The sequence below is a fragment of the Chiloscyllium plagiosum genome, chromosome 19, assembly GCF_004010195.1.
Source record: "Chiloscyllium plagiosum isolate BGI_BamShark_2017 chromosome 19, ASM401019v2, whole genome shotgun sequence".
NCBI classification, from domain to species: domain Eukaryota; kingdom Metazoa; phylum Chordata; class Chondrichthyes; order Orectolobiformes; family Hemiscylliidae; genus Chiloscyllium; species Chiloscyllium plagiosum.
In genome coordinates this window covers 63,456,084-63,477,631 of record NC_057728.1, presented here as the reverse complement: position 1 = coordinate 63,477,631, position 21,548 = coordinate 63,456,084, and the positions used below count along the sequence as shown (strand labels likewise).

The following is a 21,548-nucleotide window of genomic DNA, read 5'->3' as shown; positions in this document are numbered from 1 at the left end:
AGATGGGGGGGGAGGGGGGGGAGATGGGGGGGCCACTGCTAACCCCGGAATGGAGTCAGGCTCCAGCCACTCGCCCTCACCGAGTTCACAGCGTCCTGCAGCTGCGTGAGCCGGTCCGCCATCTTCCAACCGACACCTAACAAGCCGCTCCGCCATTGGAAGAGGGTCGCGACTAATTTCCGGCCATTCGCCAACCGCTTTACTGCCGTGTGGCGGAATTGACCAATCACCTACCGAGATAACTGGTAACCAATGGAAACGGCACGGAGCTACCATGTCAGGACGGGAGTCTGGGATTGCTAACCAATCATCTGTCGGACACTGATGGAAAGGCAGCCAATCATTAGCCACACATCGATCACCCAATCAGTGACAGGGATCGTAAACCAATCACATGGAGCTAATCCCAGGGTCTGTCCAATCAGAGTTACTGGCGACACATGATTATGTTCCTCTCCTCCAATTATCTTGGCCAGGTCTGATTGGAAATATTTGAACAGTTAAAGCATTAAAGTCCACTCCTAAAGAGAGACAAACCTGAAACTACAATAAAACTTGCCAAGTGATAACTTGCCAAAAATGTGCAGGTTAGGTGAATTGACCATGCTAAATTGTCCGTAGTGTTAGGTGAAGAGGTAAATGTAGGAGTATGGGTCTGGGTGCTATACGCTTCGGCGGATCGTTGTGGACTTGTTGGGCCGAAGGGCCTGTTTCCACACTGTAAGTAATCTGTAAGTAATCTAATAAAGTTGTGCCTTACGTCAGGAATAGGAGCAGAAGTAGGCCATTCAGCCCATCCAGACTGACCTTATCCAGGACACTGGGAGCCAACAGCAAGTTAGGATCAAAAACAGAGGTTTCTGGAAAAGCTCAGCAGGTCTGGCAGCATCTGGCAACATTAAGCTGTTGACCCCGGGAAACATCGAGGAGCTCAAGACGGATTACGCAGGCTGGAGAACCGTGAAGCCCCTCTTTGAGTCTCCAGTGGACTGGTGGGAAACAGTAAAAGGGAACATCAAGAGGTTCTTCATCCTCAAAGGAGGCGAGAGAGAGGCGGGGAAAACTGTCCCAACTCCAGGAAAGTATGCAGAACCTGCTCCTGCTGCAGACGATGGGGGTGGATGTCACGGAGGACCTCCAGGAGGTGAAGGGCCAGCAAGCCTCGCTCTTTGCCTCGGAGGCCTCCAAGATAATCTTCCGGTCCAGGGTCCGCTCGGTGGAGCAGGACGAGACATGCTCACATTTCTTCTTCCAGAAGGTGCACAAAGAGAGCTCCATGCTCAGCAGCCTGAAGGAAGAAGATGGCTCGATAACGTCATCTCAGGCTGACGTCCTGAGGATCAGCAAATCCTTCTATGCCAGTCTATATGACTCAAAGCCAAACGACAGCACGGCCTCCCAGTCGTTCCTGTCCTCTATCACGGAGGTCTTAGACGACGGAATATGAGAGAGGCTGGGCCAGCAGCTATATCTGGATGAGCTGACCAAAGCCCTCGAGTCCTTCGAAAAGACTAAAACTCCCGGAAGCAATGGCTTACCGGTCGAGATCTATTCTACTCTTTGGGACTTGATTGGCCAGGACCTGCTGGAGGTTTACGTCAATATGCTTCTGGAAGGTACCATGAGTGAATCCATGAGGAAAGGCATCATCACCCTTATCTACAAGCAGAAGGGGGAGAGGGAGGAAATTAGAAACTGGAGACCAACTCGCTGTTAAACACAGACTACAAAATCTTGTCAAAGGTCATCGCCAACCGGGTCAGGTCTGCTCTGGGGTCGGTGATTCACCCTGACCAAACCTGTGCTGTACCGGGTAGGAAGATCGCTGAGAGTCTCGCACTCCTCAGGGATACAATTGCCTACGTGCAGGGCAGGGGGGTGGACACCTGCCTCATCAGCCTGGACCAGGAAAAAGGCTTTGACAGGATATCGCATACATATATGAGGGATGTTCTCTCCAAAATGGGCTTGGGGAGGGAATCTGTAATTGGATAAGACTGCTCAACACCAACATTGTCAGTGCAGTCTCAATCAATGGGTGGGTATCAGATAGCTTCCCTGTAAGATCTGGAGTCAGGCAGGGTTGCCCCCTCTCTCCTGCCTTGTTTGTGTGTTGCATAGAGCCATTTGCCGAATCCATCAGGAAGGATGCGAGCCTGAGAGGGGTGACTATTCCTGGCAGCGGGGGCCTGCAGGTTAAGGCCTCCCTGTACATGGATGACGTTGCCATTTTCTGCTCGGATCTGCTGTCTGTGCACAGACTCATGTGCATCTGTGACCAATTCGAGCGGGCCTCGGGGGCCAAGGTAAACCGAGGCAAGAGCGAGGCCATGCTCTTCGGGAACTGGGCCGACCAATCCTCTATCCCCTTCAGGACTGACCACCTGAAGGTGCTGGGTATTTGGTTCGGTGGGGCTGGGGCGTGCGCCAAGACCTGGGAGGAGCGGATCAGGAAAATGAGGCAGAAACTAGGCAGGTGGAAGCAACGGTCGCTCTCCATTGCCGGTAAAAACCTGGTCATCAGGTGTGAGGTACTCTCAGTATTGTTATATGTGGCACAGGTCTGGCCTATCTCCAGAACCTATGCCTCCGCAGTAACCCGGGCCATCTTCCATTTCATGTGGATTTCAAAGATGGACCGGGTCCGAAGGGACACAATGTACAAAGACCTGGGCAATGGGGGAAAAAACATGCCCAATGCCACCCTCACCCTGATGGCCACCTTTGTGTGTGGCTGCATCAAGCTGTGCGTGGATCCCCGGTACGCAAACACCAAGTGTCACTACGAACTGATGTTGTACCTGTCCCCGGTGTTGCAAAGGATGGGCCTGGCCTCGCTGCCGCGGAACGCTCCGAGTAGTTGGACCGTTCCGTACCACCTGTCCTTCGTGGAGAAATTTATGAAGAAAAACACCTTTGACCACAAGTCCATCAGGAAGTGGTCAGCACATAGTGTCCTTGAGACTCTTTGGGAAAAGGGAAGGGAAGATCCTGTTGAGCGGTTCCCTGAGCAGACTGGCAAAGCCATTTGGCAGAATGCCTCATCGCCAGAACTTTCCAACAAGCACCAAGACATGGCTTGGCTGGTGGTGAGAAGGGCTCTGCCTGTGAGATCCTTAATGCATGCCCAGGCTTTCTGCCGCACCGCATGCTGCCCTCGAAACAGCTGCGGGGGGACGAGCCTGTCACACACCTCCGTCTGGAATGTGCCTACGCGAAGGAAGTCTGGAGAGGAATGCAGTGGTGTTTGTCGAGGTTCGTCCCGAACAGCTCCGTGACGTGGGACTCCATGCTCCACGGCCTGTTCCCCGGGACGCACACCAAGACGAACATCAACTGTGCCTGGAGGATCATCAACTCGGTGAAAGACACTCTTTGGTCTTTCCGAAACCTGTTGATATTCCAGCTGAAGGAGTTGACCCCAACTGAGTGCTGCAGACTGGCACATTCCAAGGTCCAGGACTACGTGTTGAGGGACGCGCTGAAGCTCGGGGCAGCTGCCATCAAGGCGCGGTGGGGAAAGACCACCGTGTAACATCGCCTGCCTAAGCACAGGGGGCCCACGCAGTCATTTGGGCTCCGCTGACACCTCAGCAGAAGAGCTGGATAGTAAATGTACAGTAAATTTCGATGTCTGTACGTAAAGCAATGTAATGTGTGCACAAGAATGGCATTGTATAGAGATCCAAATTATTTTATGAATAAAGTATATTTTTGAAATAAAAAAAAATCTGTGGGGAGAAATCAGGGTTAACATTTTGGGTGCTGTGACCCTTCCTCAGAAATGGACCTGAAATGTTAACATTGATTTCTCTTCACAGACTCTGCCAGACCTGCTGAGCTTTTCCAGCAACTTCTGTTTTTCTTTCTGATTTACAGCATCAGTCTTTTTCTTAGCAACAGTAAGATCTTGAAGAGCTTGCCCATAGATTGGGGGTGGCACGGTAGCACAGTGATTAGTACTGCTGCCTCACAGCGCCAGAGACCCGGGTTCAATTCCCGCCTCAGGCAACTGTCTGTGTGGAGTTTGCACATTCTCCTCGTGTCTGTGTGGGTTTCCTCCGGGTGCTCCGGTTTCCTCCCACAGTCCAAAAAATGTGCAGGTTAGGTGAATTGGCCATGCTAAATTACCCACAGTGTCAGATGTAGGGGAATGGGTCTGGATGGGTTGCTCTTCGGAGGGTTGGTGTGTGGACTTGATGGACCGAAGGGCCTGTTTCCACACTGTAAGTAATCTAATCTAAGGCAGCAGGTCAGGTTAGTGGAGAGGTTTAAGAAGTTATATGGGATGTTTTACTTTTTCAGTCATGGCATTGAACTTTTACTGGAAAAATATACCTTATTCATAAAAATTATGTACATACAAATGTTGGTTGAGAACAGCTCCATACTGTCTGGCACAAAAGGATTTGCTGATCCTCAGGATGTCAAACTGAAATGATGTTACTGATCCATCTTCTTACTTCAGGCTGCTGAGCACAGATCCCTCCTGTGCACAGTTTGGAAGAACAAGTGCAAGCACTTCAATGGAATTGAGGTAGGGAAGGAACGTCAAATTCCTTGGAATGACAATAACCAGAAATCTTTCCTGGTCATCCCACAAAGATGGATCATCAAGAAGGCACAACAACACCTCTTTTTTCCTCAGGAGGCTAAGGAAACTCGTCGTGTCTAAAAGGACCCTCACCAACTTTTAGGATGAACCACAGAAAGCATTCTATGTAGGTGCATCACGGCTTGGTACGGCAACTTCTCTGCTCAGGAGTGTAAGAAACTACACAGTTGTAAGCACAGCACTGTCCATCATGCAAGCCAACCTCCCATCCACTGACTCCATCTATGTTTCTCGACGCTGTGGAAGAGCAGCCAACATCATCAAAGACTCATCTGGTTATAATCTCTTACAACCTCTCCTGTCAGGCAGAAAATACAGAAGCTGAAACACCCATACCAACAGGTTTAAGAACCATTATTATGGGAAGGACGCTGTGAAACTTGAAAGGAAAAGATTTACAAGGATGTTGACATGGTTTGGAGCGTTTGAGCTATAGAGAGAGGCTGAATAGGCTGGGGCTGTTTTCCCCAGACCATCGAAGGCTGAGGGCGACCTTATAGAGATTTATAAAATCATGAGGGGTATGGATGTGGAAACTGACAAGATCTTTTCCTTGGTGTGGGGGAGTCCTGAACTAGAGGGCATATGTTTAGGGTGAGAGGGGAAAGACTTAAAAGGGACCTAAGAGGCAATTTTTTCACACAGATGCTCATGCGTGTATGGAATGAGCTGCCAGATGAAGTAGTGGAGGCTGGTACAACATTCAAAAGGCACTTGATGGGTATATGAATAGGAAGGGTTTGGAGGGATATGGGCTAAGTGCTGGCAAATAGGACTAAATCAATTTCGGATATCTGGTCAGCTGAAGGGTCTGTTTCCATGCTGTATATCTCTATGACTGTAAGGACAGCTTGTTCCCTGCTGCTATTAGACTGCTGACGGACCTGTCTAATCTCTAATGATGATCTTGCTTTGTGCATGTCCTGTTCAGTGTAACCTTGTATGCGTCGCCCAGTCTAAATGATCTGTATCTCCATTAATGATCTGCCTGTACTGCTCACAAAACAAAACTTTTTACAGTACTTAGGTACATGTGACAATAATAAATCAAATCAAACATTTTATCCTGTTCCACATGTGTGGGGCTTGGTCTAGAAGATTATCCTGGAGGCCTCCGAGCTAAAGAGCAAGGCTCCGAGTGATGCTCTGTGACGTTGATCTCTCTCTCTCTCCGTCTGTCTCTCTCTTTCCGTCTGTCTGTCTGTCTCTCTCTCTCTCTCTCTCCGTCTCTCTCTCTCTCTCTCTCTCTCTCTCCGTCTGTCTCTCTCTCTCTCTCTCTCTCACACACACACACACACCTTCTGAACACCATTGATGAAGCCTCTGGAGACAGACGTGAGCTGAATATCTGAAGGTGGGGCTCTGCACATTGAGCTATGATTGACAGGCAAATGGGTTTAGAATAAACAGCTGCAGTTAGGATGCTGAAACCCACATCATCATGAAGGGCTGAATGGCCTCTTTCTGTGCAGTAATTTTCTGGGATGACAAGTTTCCTTTGTACATAATAAGCTGTGAAAATAACTATAGGTGATGGTTTGCTTAGGATTAAAAGTTATTTATAGATTCAAAGGAAACACCAGGAAACTTGGGGAGTTTCAAAACGCAGACAGGAAATGTGACAACAGCATGACCAATGTGAGTTCCAGAGAAGAATCAGATCAAACTTGAAATGTTAGCTGGTTTTCTGTTCACACATGTGTCCAGACCGGCTGAATTTCTCTGGGATCAAATTGCAGCATCTTCAATATGTTTAATTGACCGCCACGCCTCTTCAGGAATGCCAACCCTGTAGAAAGTTTGCTCTTCCCTCCAACAGGAATTCTGGTCGTCACTTCTCCCCCAGCATTCCAAATCCATCCACACCCACTCAACTATAGCCTAAATGCTGCCCCTTCCACACTTCACCTCAGCTCTGATGAACTGTCATCTAGACTTGAAATGTTAGCTTGTTCTCTCTCCACGGATGCTGCCCGACATGCTGTGACCTTCGGCATTTTTAGTTTTCAGTTCGGACTGTACTGTAACTTCACTCTTCAGTCTAGCAGAGATTGGTTGAACTCACTCTAGCTAGGGCTAGTTAGATCACTATTGTACTGATTAGGGGGAGACTGAGTCTTAAGCAGAAATAACTCATTTTGAAGAGATGTGACTGATACTAGTAAAGGTACAATGGTAGCAACCTAGTTACAACAGCAACTTTAAGAAGATTATAAAATGATGCAGAAAAGATTCGTGAGAATGGTTTCAGGGATGAGGAAATGTAATTATATGGAAGGGTTTGTCTTTCAAGTGATGTGTGTTTGCTAGCTGCTTCAAACTGCTCCCACAGGCACTTACAGAGGTAGAGGGCACCACAATACACTAGCCCGTACATTATGCAGAATCGTATGTTTCCAAGCATCTCTTTTTCATAAAAATAAATTGTACGCACTATTAGTTGCAGTTATCACTTACCCAGTAGACATACATACAATGAAAATCATTGTTCATTAACAAAACATTGTGTAAGTATGGTCCATTCCACCTTTATCAGTCTCTGTGCTTGCATTACATACATACTCTTTCAATTCTGCAGGTGTCCTAATGGGAGGTGTGCATGTTGTTGCTGGCTGCTCCTCTGGTACCTGCTCATTCCCAGGGTGATGTGCTTCTTCTGGGGAATGTTGTTCCCATGGCAAGTGCTGTTGCGATGAGAATTGTTGCTGACCCATTTCTGCTGATGAGGAACAATGGATCTCTGAGATTGGTGCAGATAGTGAGATTGCTTCGAGCTGACCTGCTACCTGTGGTGAAGGTTCAGTTTCTCTTGGTATGTTGATGTCTGCAGTTGTAATGATATATCTGATTGTTCACGTAAACCACATACAGTTGACTTGGAAACTGCTCAACAGGACCCAGGTTGTTCCAAGCTTTGAATGTTTGCACTCTGACTTGTTCTCTGATAGGAGAAAGTGGGGACTGCAGATGCGGGAGAGTCAGATTCAAAAAGTTTGGCACTGGAAAAGCACAGCAGGTCAGGCAGCATCCGAGGAACAGGCAAGTCGACATTTCGGGCATAAGCCCTTCTTCAGGAATGGTTCTCTGATATTCGGCTCTGGCAATGACTTGGCTGTCTGTCATTCACCTTGATTTTGTAACTGATGTCCCTTATCATTTCTAAATTCAGTAATTCTTCACCATTGGAAGAGTAGGTTGTATGCATCACAACATTATTCTTTGGACTGGATTACATAGAAACGTAGAAAATAGGTGCAGGAGTAGGCCATTTGGCCCTTTGAGCCTGCTCCACCATTCAATATGATCATGGCTGACCATGAAATTCTCAATATCCCACTCCCGCTTTCTCTCTATACCCCTTGATCCCTTTAGCCACAAGGGCCATGCCCAGCTCCCTCTTGAATATATCTAATGAGCTGGCCCCAACAGCTTCCTGTGGGAGAGAATTCCACAGGTTCACAACTCACTGAGTGAAGAAATTCTTCCTCATCTCAGTCCTGAATGGTTTACCCTTATTCTTAATCTGTGACCCCTAGTTCTGGACATCTCCAATATTCTTCCCATATCTAGCCTGTCCAGTCCCATCAAGATTTTATATGTTTCAATGAGATATCCCCCCTCAATCTTCTAAATTTCAGTGAATGCAAGCCCAGTCAATCCAGTATTTCTTCATACGTCTGTCCTGTCATCCCGGAAATGAGTCTGGTGAACCTTCACTGGACTCCCTCAAAAGCAAACGCCAACTCGCAGAACATTTCAGAGAACGTCTCTGGGACACACGCACCAAACATCCCCACCACCCTTTGGCCTACCACTTCAACTCCCCCTCCACTGGCCCAACGACATGCAAGTCCTGGGCCCCCTCCACTGCCAAACCCAAGCCGCCCGATGACTGGAGGAAGAACGCCTCATTTTCCGCCTTGGGACCCTTCAACCACACGACATCAACATCAACTTCACTAGTTTCCAAACTTTCCACTTCATCCCAGATCCAACCCTCCAACTTTACACTGCCCTCTTGAATTGTCCTACCTGTCCATCTTCCTTCCCACCTACGCGCTCCACTCTCCCCACCCAACTATCTACTTTGACCCAGCCTCACCCCCAGTCTCCTATTTATCTCTCAGCCCCCTTCGCCCTGCACATTCCTGATGAAGGGCTTTTACACAAAAGGTCAACTCTCCTGCTCCTCGGATACTGCCTGACCTGCTATGCTTTTCCAGCACCACATTTTTCAACTCTCCAGCAGCTGCAGTCCTCACTTTCTCCTCTTTCCCTCAAATAGCAAAAATCTCCTTCCTCAGACAAGGAGACCAAAACTGCACACAGTCTACAAGCTGTGGCCTCACCAAGGCCCTGTTCACTCTCCTTGCCTTCAGTTTTTGAACGTTAGTCTGTGCTGGATGTTTTGCTGGGCTGATACTTCTACCTTTGCATTTAATTGGAGTTAGAGTGGAGATGAAACATGGTGTTCAACCTCCTAAACATTTATGAAGTGCCTGATCTTTTGTATTCATGAATTAAGGGCCATTGCCTCTCATCAGACTGTCTGGAATGCTGTCATGACTGAAATGTGTTTTCAGTCTCACTGGGAGGCATTAATTTCAGCTGGCCTAATTCCCGATGACAAGATAATCAGTTCTGGCAAAAGCACAGAGATTAAGTGCAAGTTTCATCATGTTCTTTCTGAGATATTGTGCATCATAAACGGCTCTCTGGTTTGCTCTGCTTGGTATCTGTTACAAGCATTGCACCAGCTGATGTACGCCTTAACCTCATTGCGAAGGGTTGACCATTACAAATATTCTCTTCCCTTCCTCACACTCAACTCAATTCCGTGACAGTTTGCACAGATGTGCTTCAGTATCCACTTTCTCATCCCCTTGGGAACAATGACTCTCCTTGCTTTGTACAAAATGCCATCTTGGACTAACACTTTGTCTCCATCTCCCAACACACTAATATCACAACAGGCATGTCCTTGACGCTTTCAGTTCATTCCTCCTGCAGATATTGGAGAGTTACATCATGTGGTGTTATTGTTTTAAGCAAGATGTGTGTTTTTTCAGTTTAAAAGTCTCTGTTGGGTTAATGATATCTGGGCCATGTTGCGTTGTTGCTTCTCATTGAATCCAAAAGATCCCAAACTCTGCCTTAGCTTCCTCATTTTCCTTCATAGGGAAAGCTGGATTTAACGGCATATCAGCAATAAACACCCGTTTCCCTTGCTTGTATTGTCATGTCCAGCTGATATTTCTGTAAATGAAGTCACATTCTTTACAGATGTTTCCCAACATGAAGAAGAGCTTTGGGGAAGATGCTTTGAAATGGCTCTGGATGGATTGTGTTGTCACTTTGTCTCTCTTTCTCTCTCTCTCTCTCAAATTATACAGATTACAATGATCACAAGAAAAAATAATAGACAGGCATTCTTTCCCTATCTGCATATAGCGTCATTCAGTGTGTATGAATCCCTGTAAAGTGTGTGTGAATCTCTGGTATAAAGCATGTTTCATTAATACAAATTGGCTATAACATGATTGACAAATTGTGGATGCTGTTTGGATAACGCAAACTTTCTACTGAACGAGTATAGTAATTTTCTATAGCGATCTTCTACAGCGTGATTTTTCGACAGCAATTTCCATAGCAATTTTCAATAGCACAAGATTGCAGAGGAACACAACTGTCATGTGATCACAGAACAACTGTATAAAGGCAACTGCTTGTTCTGGCTGCCAAGGAGTCACTCCAAGTCTTCTCTTGCTGGGATCACACCACAAGGTGACTTCATCATTGACACTGTGGAGCTTCTGTGGAAGTATTGTCATCACGAGTTGTTTGATTCCAGTGAGAGCTGCTGTTTGTTCTCTTCACCGATACCACTGCACGCCCTTAGTAGTGAACTTATGACCCTAAATAGAAGCTTACACGCCAATTACAAATTAGGCAGGATTTTTGTTAAATAATTCCCAAGTCCCACAGATTGTTGCACTAGTTTCACACCAGTTGATTGCTGCATCTCTGCATCACCACGTATTTTGTTTGGATCTGAGTGGAATGAGTGGAGAATGTCAAGTTCCTGGGAGTGGTCAACAAGCTTTCTTGGACCCTTCATGTGGACGCACTGGTTACAAAGGCCCAACAATGTCTCTTTTTCCTCAGGCAGCTGAAGAAATTTGGCATGACAGTGAATACCCTTGCCAATTTTTATAGGTGCGCCATTGAGAGCATTCTGTCTGGTTGTATTACTACCTGGTGTGGCAACTGTACCATTCAAGATCGGAGATGGTTATAAGAGAGTGAGAACTCAGCCCAGACAATCACAAAGGCCAACCTTTCCATCTATAGAATCCATCTACCAGACCCATTGTCAAGGAAAGGCCGCCAGCATTCTCAAAGATCCATCCCTGGCTTTTCTACAACCTCAACCATCGGGGAGAAGGTACAGAAGCCTGAACACACGCACCAGCCGTTTTCAAAACAGTTTCTACCTTACTGTTGTTAGAATACTGAATGGACTCACAAACCCTTAACATTTGCCTATACCTATGTTTTTGTTTTTGCTGCTGTTTATCTATTATGTACTTATCTATGCTACTTAACTCTGTGATCTGCCTATTGCTCACAAGACGAAGCTTTTCACTGTGTCTCAGTACATATGACAATCAATTCAATTCATTCCTTTCACCTGTGAATACATGAATTCAGGCTTCTTCAGTTACACTTTCTTTTCAGCTACAGGCTCATCTGATGAGCTCTGTCCAGAACTACCCTAGTTTCTGGTGGTGTTTTGTGATGGACGCTTCCACTGTCTCTCCAAACCCAAAGGACAAGCTGATCATAACTTTCACTCTAGGAAGGTCACGGCCTAGCTCATGTTGTCTGTGTTGATGTGCTTATAGAGCACTGGGAATGTCAAATGGCAAGTGCAAAACAGAAACTGTTGGAAAAACTCATCAAATTGGCAGCATCTGTGGAGGGAAAGCAAAGTTAACAGTGACCCTTTTACAGAACTAATTGTAACTCGGATAAGTTTGGTATATATGCGGAAGATAGGGTGGGGGAACATGGGAAGAGTGAATGATAGGTTGAAATGGAGCCCAGAGAGAGTAAGAGAGAGAGAGAGAGAGAACAGCAGTTGGGCAGACAAAGGATTGGGTAAAGGTCAGCCTTGGAGAATCATTAGCTGCTCATGGAGACTATCAGTAGCTGACAATGGATATTGTGTGTTGTAGTGGCCTATGTGATGACAAGAGCTGGTGTATGAGGGTTGGGCTAAGGACACAGGAGAAGGTGCTTGGGCCCTAAAATTATTGAACTTGTTATTGAGGTCTGAAGGCTGCAGGGTCAAACATTTGTGATGACTGACTGGCACTGAGCAAGTGGTTAGAACCCCGCTGCTTTCATTCAGTTTCAACTGCCGGTAACCATTGAACTAACTCCACAGAGGCCAGTATCCTATCACCAAGTCACCCTTTACTTACACATGTACAGTATGTGGACTCTGACCAGCCAGCTCAGAGGCAGTCCCTAGAGATGGGAGAATCCCTGAGACTCCTGTTTATATCTGTCAGCCAGGGCTCCCTGATTAGCCCAGGTTAACATCGCCAATCAGGGAACTCATATGCAATAAAATCCTCTTCACCAACCTCATTCCAATCACTACAGCACCCTGGACAGCAAGGTTGGTAAAGGCCTTTGCCTTGGCAAGTTGTTGTAAAATGCCTTCAATGGATAGTGAGTTCACGAAAAACTTTCCTCGGAGCCTTCGCAGCAATACATAATTTCAGTTTTCCAGTTATTGTTTCACTGCTGCTGTGTTGTTAATGCAGCCTGTAGCAGTTGTCACTTTCTTGATGGCTCCATTCTTCTCTGTTTTGTCTTTCGGGCTGGATTTGAGGTAGTGGAATGCTCCTTAGAGTTATAGAGTCCCACAGCACGGAGACAGTCCCTTCAGCCCAAACTGGTCCATGCTGACCAAAACGTCCATCCACATTAACCCCATTTCCCTGCACTTAGCCCATATCCTTTTAAATCTTTCCTATCCATGGATTTGTCCAAAGGCCTTTTAAGTGTTGTTAATGTATCACTTCTGCTGGCAGTTCATTCCATACACGTACCACCCTCTGTGTAAAAATGTTGCCCCTCAGGTTCCCTTTTATTCTTTACTCTTAAATTTAAACCTGATGCCCTCTAATCCTTGATATCCCAAAGCCGGGAAAAAGACTGAGTGCATTCACCCTATCCATGCCTCCCATGATCTTATATACCTCTATAACTTCCCCCCCTCAGTCTCCTACACTCTAAAGAAAAATGTCCTTGCTTGTCCAATCCCTCCCTATAACTCAGACCATTGAGTCCAGGCAACATCGTAGTAAATTTTTTTTGCACCCTTTCCAGTATAATAAATCCCTCCTTCAGCAAGGTGACCAAGACTGAACACAATACTCCATGTGTGGTCTCACCACCATCCTGCATAACTGCAACATAACTTCCCAATTTCTACACTCAGTGCCTTGACTGATGAAGGCCAGTGTCCCAAAAGCCTTCTTCACTGTTCTGTCTGCCTGTGATTCCACTTTCAGAGAACCGTGCACCTGAACTCCAAGATCCCCTTTTTTTCCACTCCACTCCTTAAGGCCCTGCCCTACCATGAAATTCCTACCTCAGTTTAACTTTACAAAATGCAAGACCTCACATTTATCTATATTAAACTCCATTTGCCATTTCTTGGACCACTTCCCCAACTGATCAAGTCCTGCTGCAATTTCTGATAACCTATCTACGTTACCGCTGATTTTATTGTCATCTTCAAACTTACTAATGAAGCCTTGTCTATTCTCATCCAAATTATTGATACAGATAACAAACAGCAATGGGCCCAGCACTGACCCCTGAAGCACTCCACTAGTCTCAGACCTCCAGTCCGACAAGCATCCCTCCACTATTACCCTCTGCTTCCCACCATCAAGCCAATTTTGTGTCCAGTTTGCCAGGTCACGCTGGATTCCTTGCAACCTAACCTTTCAGAGCAGCATACCATGTGGAAACTTATCAAAGGCCTTACTGAAATCCATAGAGACTACACCAACCACTCTTCCTGGTCACTTCATCAAAGAACCCTAACAAATTTGTGAGGCATGATGTCCCATTCACACTGACTACTCCTAGTCAAACCTTGTCTTTTCAAATGCATGTATATAATATCTCTCAGAATCTTCTTAAGTAACTTATCTACCACAGACGTTAGGCTTACTGGTCTATAGTTCCCAGGTTTCTCTTTGCAGTCCTCCTTGAATAGTGGCACAACATTTGCTACCCTCCAGTCTTCTGGGACCTCACACGTGGGTAATGATGATGCATAAATATCAGCCAAGACCCCCTTGGAAAAGGCTGCATTACTCACACTCCTTCATCTACGGCAACACCACATTCACCAGAAAGACATCCAGACCTGGTAAATATCTTGTAATCATTTAGGATCTGTTCATCAACCAATGGCGTAGTGGCCTGTGAGACATTGCCAAACTCTTCTGGTGAGTTTAACATTACCAGTCCAATGTTTAAGACTTGGTTCCCAGGGACAAGTGGGTTTTGTTTAACATCAATTATCTGGAACAGTAAATCTTAATTTTTCCCATTGCATTGTGCTCCCACCTTCATTTCTCTTCTTGGATGGATATCATTGGCTACAAGAGCAGTGGGGTGGCATCGTGGCTCAGTGGTTAGCACTGCTGCCTCACTGCGCCAGGGACCCAAGTTTGATTCCAACCTCGGGCAACTGTCTGTGTGGAGTTTGTACATTCTTTCTGTACCTGTGTGTATTTCCTCCGGGTGCTCTGGTTTCCTCCCACAGCCCAAAGGTGTGCAGTTAGGTGGATTGGCCATGGGAAATTGCTCATAGTGTAGGTTAGGTGCATTAGTCAGAGGTAAATATAGGGTAGGGGAATGGGTCTGGGTGGGTTACTCTTCAGAGGGTACGTGTGGACTTGTTGGGCCAAAGGGTCTGTAGAGATTCTATAAAAAACATACGTGGGAACCCCAACCCTGACTTGGAAATATATCACTATTCCTTCAGTGTCACTGGAATCAAAATCCTGGAATCACCTCCATTAAGGGCATTGTGGGGTACTAACACTACATGGACTGCAGCAGTTCAAGAAGGCAGCTCACCACCTTCTCAAGGGGCAACTAGGGATGGGCAATAAATGCTGGGCCCAGCCAGTGATGCCCATGTCCCACAAGTGAATTAAAAAACACCGACCTTACTGTCAAAGTTAAAAATCACACAACATCAGGTTATAATCCAACAGGTTTAACTGGAAGCACTAGCTTTCAGAGCGCCATTCCTTCATAAGGTGGTTGTCCTGGTGGTTGTCCACCTGATGAAGGAGCGACACTCCGAGAGCTAGTGCTTCCAATTAAACCTGTCGGACTATAACCTGGTGTTGTGTGATTTTTAACTTTGTACACCCCAGTCCAACACCGGCATCTCCAAATCATGCTTACTGTCAAAAGTATCATTCTTGGGTCACTATCTTGAGCCACTCCACATGAATCATGATGTTGCACAGACACATTGCATTCAATTGATTTCCTGCTTCTGTTGTTATCAATGTCACAGTTACAAACCACTTATCACCTCTCATCAAACTGTACTACTGTGTCAAGTGATTTGCCAGAGTCATCCTGTAGTCATCTTGCTTCTTTTCCTTCTTGCTTCTTTTGCCCACTCCAATTTTCCTATCGGATCACCAGATCCACGTCAGATTGCCCTTCACTCCTCCCTAGAACATCTCGACACCAAGAACAGCTATGAAAGAATCCTACTCATTGACACAGTTCAGCCTTCAACACTATTATCCCCTTGAGACTGATTACTAAACTTAGTGATCTCGGACTAAGCCTCACTCTCTGCAACTGGATCCTCAGTTTCCTGACCCACAGGCCACAATCAGTGAAGATTGGGGACAATATTTAATCCTCACTAGCACTCAACACTGGAGCCCCCCAGGGCTGTGTACTCAACCCCTACTGTACTCATTGTATACCCATGACTGTGTTGCTAAATACCAGACTGATGCCATTTAAAAGCTCACTGATGACACCACCATGGTCGGTCAAATCTCAGATGGCAATGGATCAGACTTCAGGCGGGAGGTGGAAGACCTGGAAAAATGGTGCACTGAGAACAATCTAGCTCGCAATGCTGGCAAAACCAAGGAACTCATTATTGACTTATGGCGGGATGTTACTCATGCTCCCCCTACACATTAACAGCACAGAGGTGGAACGAGTGGAGCGTGTCAAGCTCCTGGGAGTGGTCATCCACAACAAGCTTTCTTGGACTCTTCATGTGGACGGACTGGTTACAAAGGCCCAACAATGTCTCTTCTCAGACAGCTGAGGAAATTTGGCATGACGGTGAATGCCCTTGCCAGTTTTTATCGGTGTGCCATCAAGAGCATTCTGTCTGGATGTATTATTACCTGGTATGGCAACTGTACCATTCAAGATCGGAGTTAGTTACAGAGAGTGGTGAACTCGGCCCGGACAATCACAAAGGCCAACCTCCCATCTATAGTATCCATCTACCAGGCCCACTGTCAGGGAAAGGCCGCCAACATTCTCAAAGATCCATCCCACCCTGGCAATGCTTTTCTACAACCTCCACCATTGTTTTTGCCGCTGTTTACCTATTATTTACTTATGTATGCTACTTAACTCTGTGACCTGCCTGTATTTCTTGCAAGACAAAACATTTCACTGTGCCTCGGTACACGTGACAATAAATTCAATTCAATTCGATTCAATTTCCAGCAAAACATATAAATGCAAAGCAATTCAGCTTTTTGCAGTTCGAGAACTGCTTCCCCAAATTGAAAAATGCCGCCGTTACCTTTGTGTGGTATCCTCCACGATGTTTATACCTTATATTCTGACCTGGATCTTTTTGCTGAGTTTTCTGCAAATATTTGTTCTTTCTTCCCCAATCTGTTGTCTCATTCACCCTGGGCTGTCTCTCAACATAATGCAATGCTTCATCCATTCTCCCATCAGTAAGCTCTGGATGATGATTGATAATCTCAGAAATTCTGCACTTGTGAATCACTTTCTTGAGAGTTAGGACCTGGGTTTTTCTGTCAATAAGACCCTGAAAGCTAACATGTGGATGCAGCAACAATGAGGAAGGCCTTGAGGGGTCTGTATTGAGTAAATTGGGAGAGAAATTTATCCCTATTTAGAGGACCTAGAATGTCAGGATCCTGTCTTGATGCAGTGAGGGGTCTGGAGTGCACTGTCAAGAGAGTGTGCAGGAGGTAGCCTCATTTTAGGCACTGTTATCTGGAAGGAGGCAGGAGAATGATATGAAGCAAATTGATTGCTCCATAAGTGAAAATAAAACCAGAACAACTTGCAAACGAGTCACACTGGTCTGAATTGTAAACCTCAGACCACAACTCCAATACATTAATTTCCAAATGCAACAAACATTTTATTAACTGACACCTATGGGAACAGAGGAATGCCAATTGATCAAATATTTTGGATAATCAAGAGGTCCACATAAAAACATGCACTAAGAATTAGAAACATAATGCAGGAGGTATACGCATTATACTTTATTTACAGCATAAATCACTGAAATAATAACACAATTTTACCTTAAATAAAACTTACTGACAGAGAGCCTTCTTTCTCATTACGACAATTCAGACATCGTGGAGATTGCAATGATGCAGTTAAAGTAGTGCTATTTGAGATCTATAATTTTTGCCGCTTTATCGGGAGTGCTGGTTGATTAAGGTGCTGGTTAAAATCTCTGATCTCAAAACTCCAAGACCTGGGTCTCAACTCCGCCCCCTGCAACTGGATCCTCAGCTCCCTGACCCACAGACCGCAATCAGTGAGGATAGACAACTGCACTTAACACTGGACCCACCCCACGAAGGATACGTCCTCCCTGGGTATTCCCTGGACACCCACCACTGTGTAGCCAAATTCCGAACAGACACCATCTACAAGTTTGCTGATGACAACACCTTGGTGGGACGGATATCAAGGAACAATGAGCTAGAATACAGAAAGGAGGTGGAGGGCTTAGTGATGTGATGCAATGAGAACAACCTCTCTCTCCATTTCAGCAAAACTAAAGAACTGATCATCGACTTCAGAAAGAAAAGAGGAGAACAAACCCCCATCTACATCAACAGGGCTGAAGTTGAGAGGGTGGATAGCGTCAAGTTCCTTGCAGTGACAATAACTGATAACCTGTCCTGGACCTCCCACATAGATGCGACAGTCAAGAAGGCACAACAACGCCTCCTCTTCCTCTGGCTCAGGAAATTCGGCATGTCCATAAGGACCCTCACCAACTCCTACAGATGCCCCATTGAGAGCATACTGTCCGGGTGTATAACAGCCTGGTACGGCAACTGCTCTGCTCAGGACTGTAAGAAACTTAAGAAGGTGGTGTGCCTAGTCCACACCATCACGGAAACCAACCTCCCATCCATGGACTCTATTACACAGCTCACTGCTGCAGAAAGGCTGCCAACATCATCAAAGACCCCTCCCACCCCAGTAATGATCTCCTACAACCTCTTCGATCAGGCAGGAGTTACAGAAGCTTGAACACACACCAACAGGTTCAGGAAGAGCTTCTTCCCAGCCGTTATTAGACTGATGAATGGACTCTCTATCCTTGAATAATGCTGACCTTGTTAATGTTGATCTTTCTTCGCACACGTCCTGTGCAGTGTACCCTGTATGCCTCACTTTGTCCAAAGTTTGTTCACTCTGTGATCTGTATGTCCTTGCTATGACCTGCTTGTCATGCTCGCAAAGAAAGCTTTTCACTGTACCTAGGTACATGTGACAATCAATCAAACCAATCAATCAATCAAAAACAAAGTTTGCTGTATTTTAAAAATTGTTAGAGAGCAAAAAGTAAGGAAAAGAAAATCTGTGACTTTAAATTACTATGAGTCAGAATGTCTGGGCATTTTCCAGCCTTTGCTGCTGTGGAAAATCAACATGGAATACTAGGAGGAGGATGCCATTCGGCCTCTGAGCCATATGATCGTGGCTGATCATCCAACTCAGTTCCCTGTTCCCGCATTCCCCTATAACCTCTGACTCCTTTAGCCCCAAATGTTATATCCGATTTCTTACAACCAGAAACAAAAACATAAATTGCTGGAAAAGCTCAGCAGGTCTGCGGAGAGAAATCAGGGTTAACATTAACTCTGGTTTCTCTCCACAGACCTGCTGAGCTTTTCCAGCAATTTCTGTTTTTGTTTCTAGATTTACATCATCCATAGGTTTTTCGGTTTTCCTTGAGAGCCCACAGTGATTTGGCCTCAGCTCCTTGCCGTGGTAATGTATTCCACAGGCTCATTCAAGAAGACAGAATTGGGTATGTTCAGCCCCACTCTGTGTTGTTCTGAGCCCTGCAGGTGAATGCTGCCAGGCTGGACGCGACGGGCCGAATGGTCTCATTCTGGCTCCAACCACTGTGGGATTTTTATGTTCTGTAAGAGTGTAATAAAGCGGTTTCCTGAAAGCGATGGTGCGGTCAAGAGAGGGTTGTGTGCTGGGCTGGGTTGGAGTGAGACTGGGGTGGGTGGGAAGGGTTAACAGAGCCCGGGGCTGGTTTACATCACGAGGAGATGTTGTGATCAGGAGTTGGGGCAGGTTCCGGATATTGAGGCGCTCTGCGACTGACTAGTGTCTGTGTGTGTAAAAGGAGGAGACTCAGAGAGCTTTCTCTGTACTGGGATAGTAACAGCAGTGTCTTTCTCCTGAACCATTCACAGGAGTAAACCAGAGACAGGGACAGGGGACATGCCGTCCTTCCCCCGGATACAGAGTCCTCTCTGGGCTGCACCTTTCCTCTTGCTCCTAGCCCTGTCCCAACCTCAGACTCCTGCAGGTGAGTGCTCCCTGTTTATCCCACCCTCTCGAGAGGGGCCGGGGTTATTTTCTCTCCTTTTCAGGGGCTCTCCCTTGAAATCTGATCGTCGATGCAAATACGTTACATTTTCAAGGCGCCACTTGCTCTTTTGAAAGTAGTTGCGTTGGTCGAAGCGACAGGGGAATTATCGTGAACCTCTGTCGCTCTTAAGTTGCAACTTTTTTGTATTTTTTCAACACCGCAGCGATAAATGTTGCGGTATTAACGAATTTCTTTGGTAAAGAATACACGATGTCCTCTGTAGAGTTGTTCCTGCCCATAGTTGGGGGGTACAGACTGTTACTGTTATCTGTGTAATTACTGATGCCTGGGTTAGAGCCGCTATTAGAGTTTAATTCAATCAGTAAATTGCTTTGGTTTGTCAGATTACACTGAGCTGCTGTTATGGCCGATAGAATCCCAGCCTGGATGCACCTAATAAGGGGCTATTTGTCAACAAGAGAGTTAGGAGTGAGATGAGGAGAAACTTCTTTAGCATTTGGAATGCACTGAACAAAGACTTTGGAGTGCAAGTTCATAGCCCCTTGAATGTGGAGTCGCAGGTAGATAGGATAGTGAAGAAGGCGTTTGGTATGCTTTCCTTTATTGGTCAGAGTATTGAGTACAGGAGTTGGGAGGTCATGTTGCGGTTGTACAGGACATTGATTAGGCCACTGTTGGAATATTGCGTGCCATTCTGGTCTCCTTCCTGTCAGAAAGATGTTGTGAAACTTGAAAGGGTTCAGAAAAGATTTACAAGGATGTTGCCAGGGTTGGAGGATTTGAGCAACAGGGAGAGGCTGAACAGGCTGGGGCTGTTTTCCCTGGAGTGTTGGAGGCTGAGGGGCTTATGAAATCATGAGGGGCATGGATAGGATAAATAGACAGTCTTTTCCCTGGGGTTGGGGAGTCCAGAACTAGAGGTTTAGGGTGAGAGGGATATTTTTCATGCAGAGGGTGGTACATGTATGGAATGAGCTGCCAGAGGATGTGATGGAGGCTGGTACAATTGCAATATTTAAGAGGCATTTGGATGGGTATATGAATAGGAAGGGTTTGGAGGGATATAGGCAGGTGGGACTAGATTGGTTGGGATATCTGGATTGGTTTGGGCAGGTTGGACCGAAGGGTCTTTTTCCATGCTGTACATCTCTGACTCACTGCTGGGGTGGTTGTGTTGGTGGATTCCCTGGAGATTTCAAAACAGCTGGACATACATCTGAAAGAAGTGAGTTTAGAGGGTGCTGGAGAGTGGAACTAACTGGGTAGTTCTTTCAGGAGAGAGTGCAGTCACAAGAGGGTGAATGGCCTCCTTCTGTACTGTAACATTGTGATTTGAAACATAAAACACCTGATGAGCAGTGCTTTGAAAGCTAGTGCTTCCAAATAAACCTGTTGGATTATAACCTGGTGTTGTGACATTTTTTAAAACTTTTTTTAACCCCTGTCCAACACTGGTATCTTCAAATCAATACATTTTGTGTTTGTGTGAGAACTTAATGCACAAGTGATATTATCACACTTCTATATGAGCGGCAAGTGTAGAGGGAGTTAGGTGGATTAGGGAGTGAATAACCTAAGAACCTAAATAGTGCTTAGAAGAACTTCCCCAGATTCTCCACAAACCTAGCAGTGAGAAATTATTAACGTTTCAGTCTATGACCTTCCAATAGCTTTGAGTTCTGTGAAGGGTCATTGACTTGAAATGTTAACTGGGTTTTTCTCTCTACAGATGCTGAGTTTTTGATCTTGTTCTGATTCCAACATCTGTAAGATTTTATCTTTTGCTCCTGGGGTATATGGTGCACCACATTATAGGTAGTTATGGATGTACCCTTGTTTAAAAAGGTATTTGGATTCTAAGCAGCTTCAACAGAAGTAAGATGATTTTTTTAAAAGGGCTTTGGGTCAGCTGTGTTTATTGACCAGTCCTTTTTTTGTTTAGCAAGGATGTGAATGTATGAAGATGACATG

General features: G+C 45.8%; 2 protein-coding genes across 4 annotated transcripts in view; one reads left to right on the top strand and one right to left on the bottom strand.

The window, feature by feature from the left end:
- Positions 1-222, bottom strand: part of med21 (mediator complex subunit 21) — a 23,235-nt gene extending 23,013 nt beyond the window's left edge. Inside the window, exon 1 of the mRNA XM_043708728.1 lies at positions 81-222. Coding sequence (XP_043564663.1) covers positions 81-122 — 42 coding nt within the window. The 5' untranslated portion in view covers positions 123-222. The remainder of the gene's footprint in view (positions 1-80) is intronic.
- A 19,085-nt stretch (positions 223-19,307) lies between these two features.
- The window catches only part of tm7sf3 (transmembrane 7 superfamily member 3), a 38,837-nt gene continuing 36,596 nt past the window's right edge, over positions 19,308-21,548 (top strand). For 2 of the 3 annotated variants that reach the window (XM_043708726.1, XM_043708725.1), the window contains exon 1: positions 19,308-19,553. In XM_043708726.1, coding sequence (XP_043564661.1) covers positions 19,466-19,553 — 88 coding nt within the window. In that variant the 5' untranslated portion in view covers positions 19,308-19,465. The remainder of the gene's footprint in view (positions 19,554-21,548) is intronic. The other variant, XM_043708727.1, reaches the window with a different exon arrangement.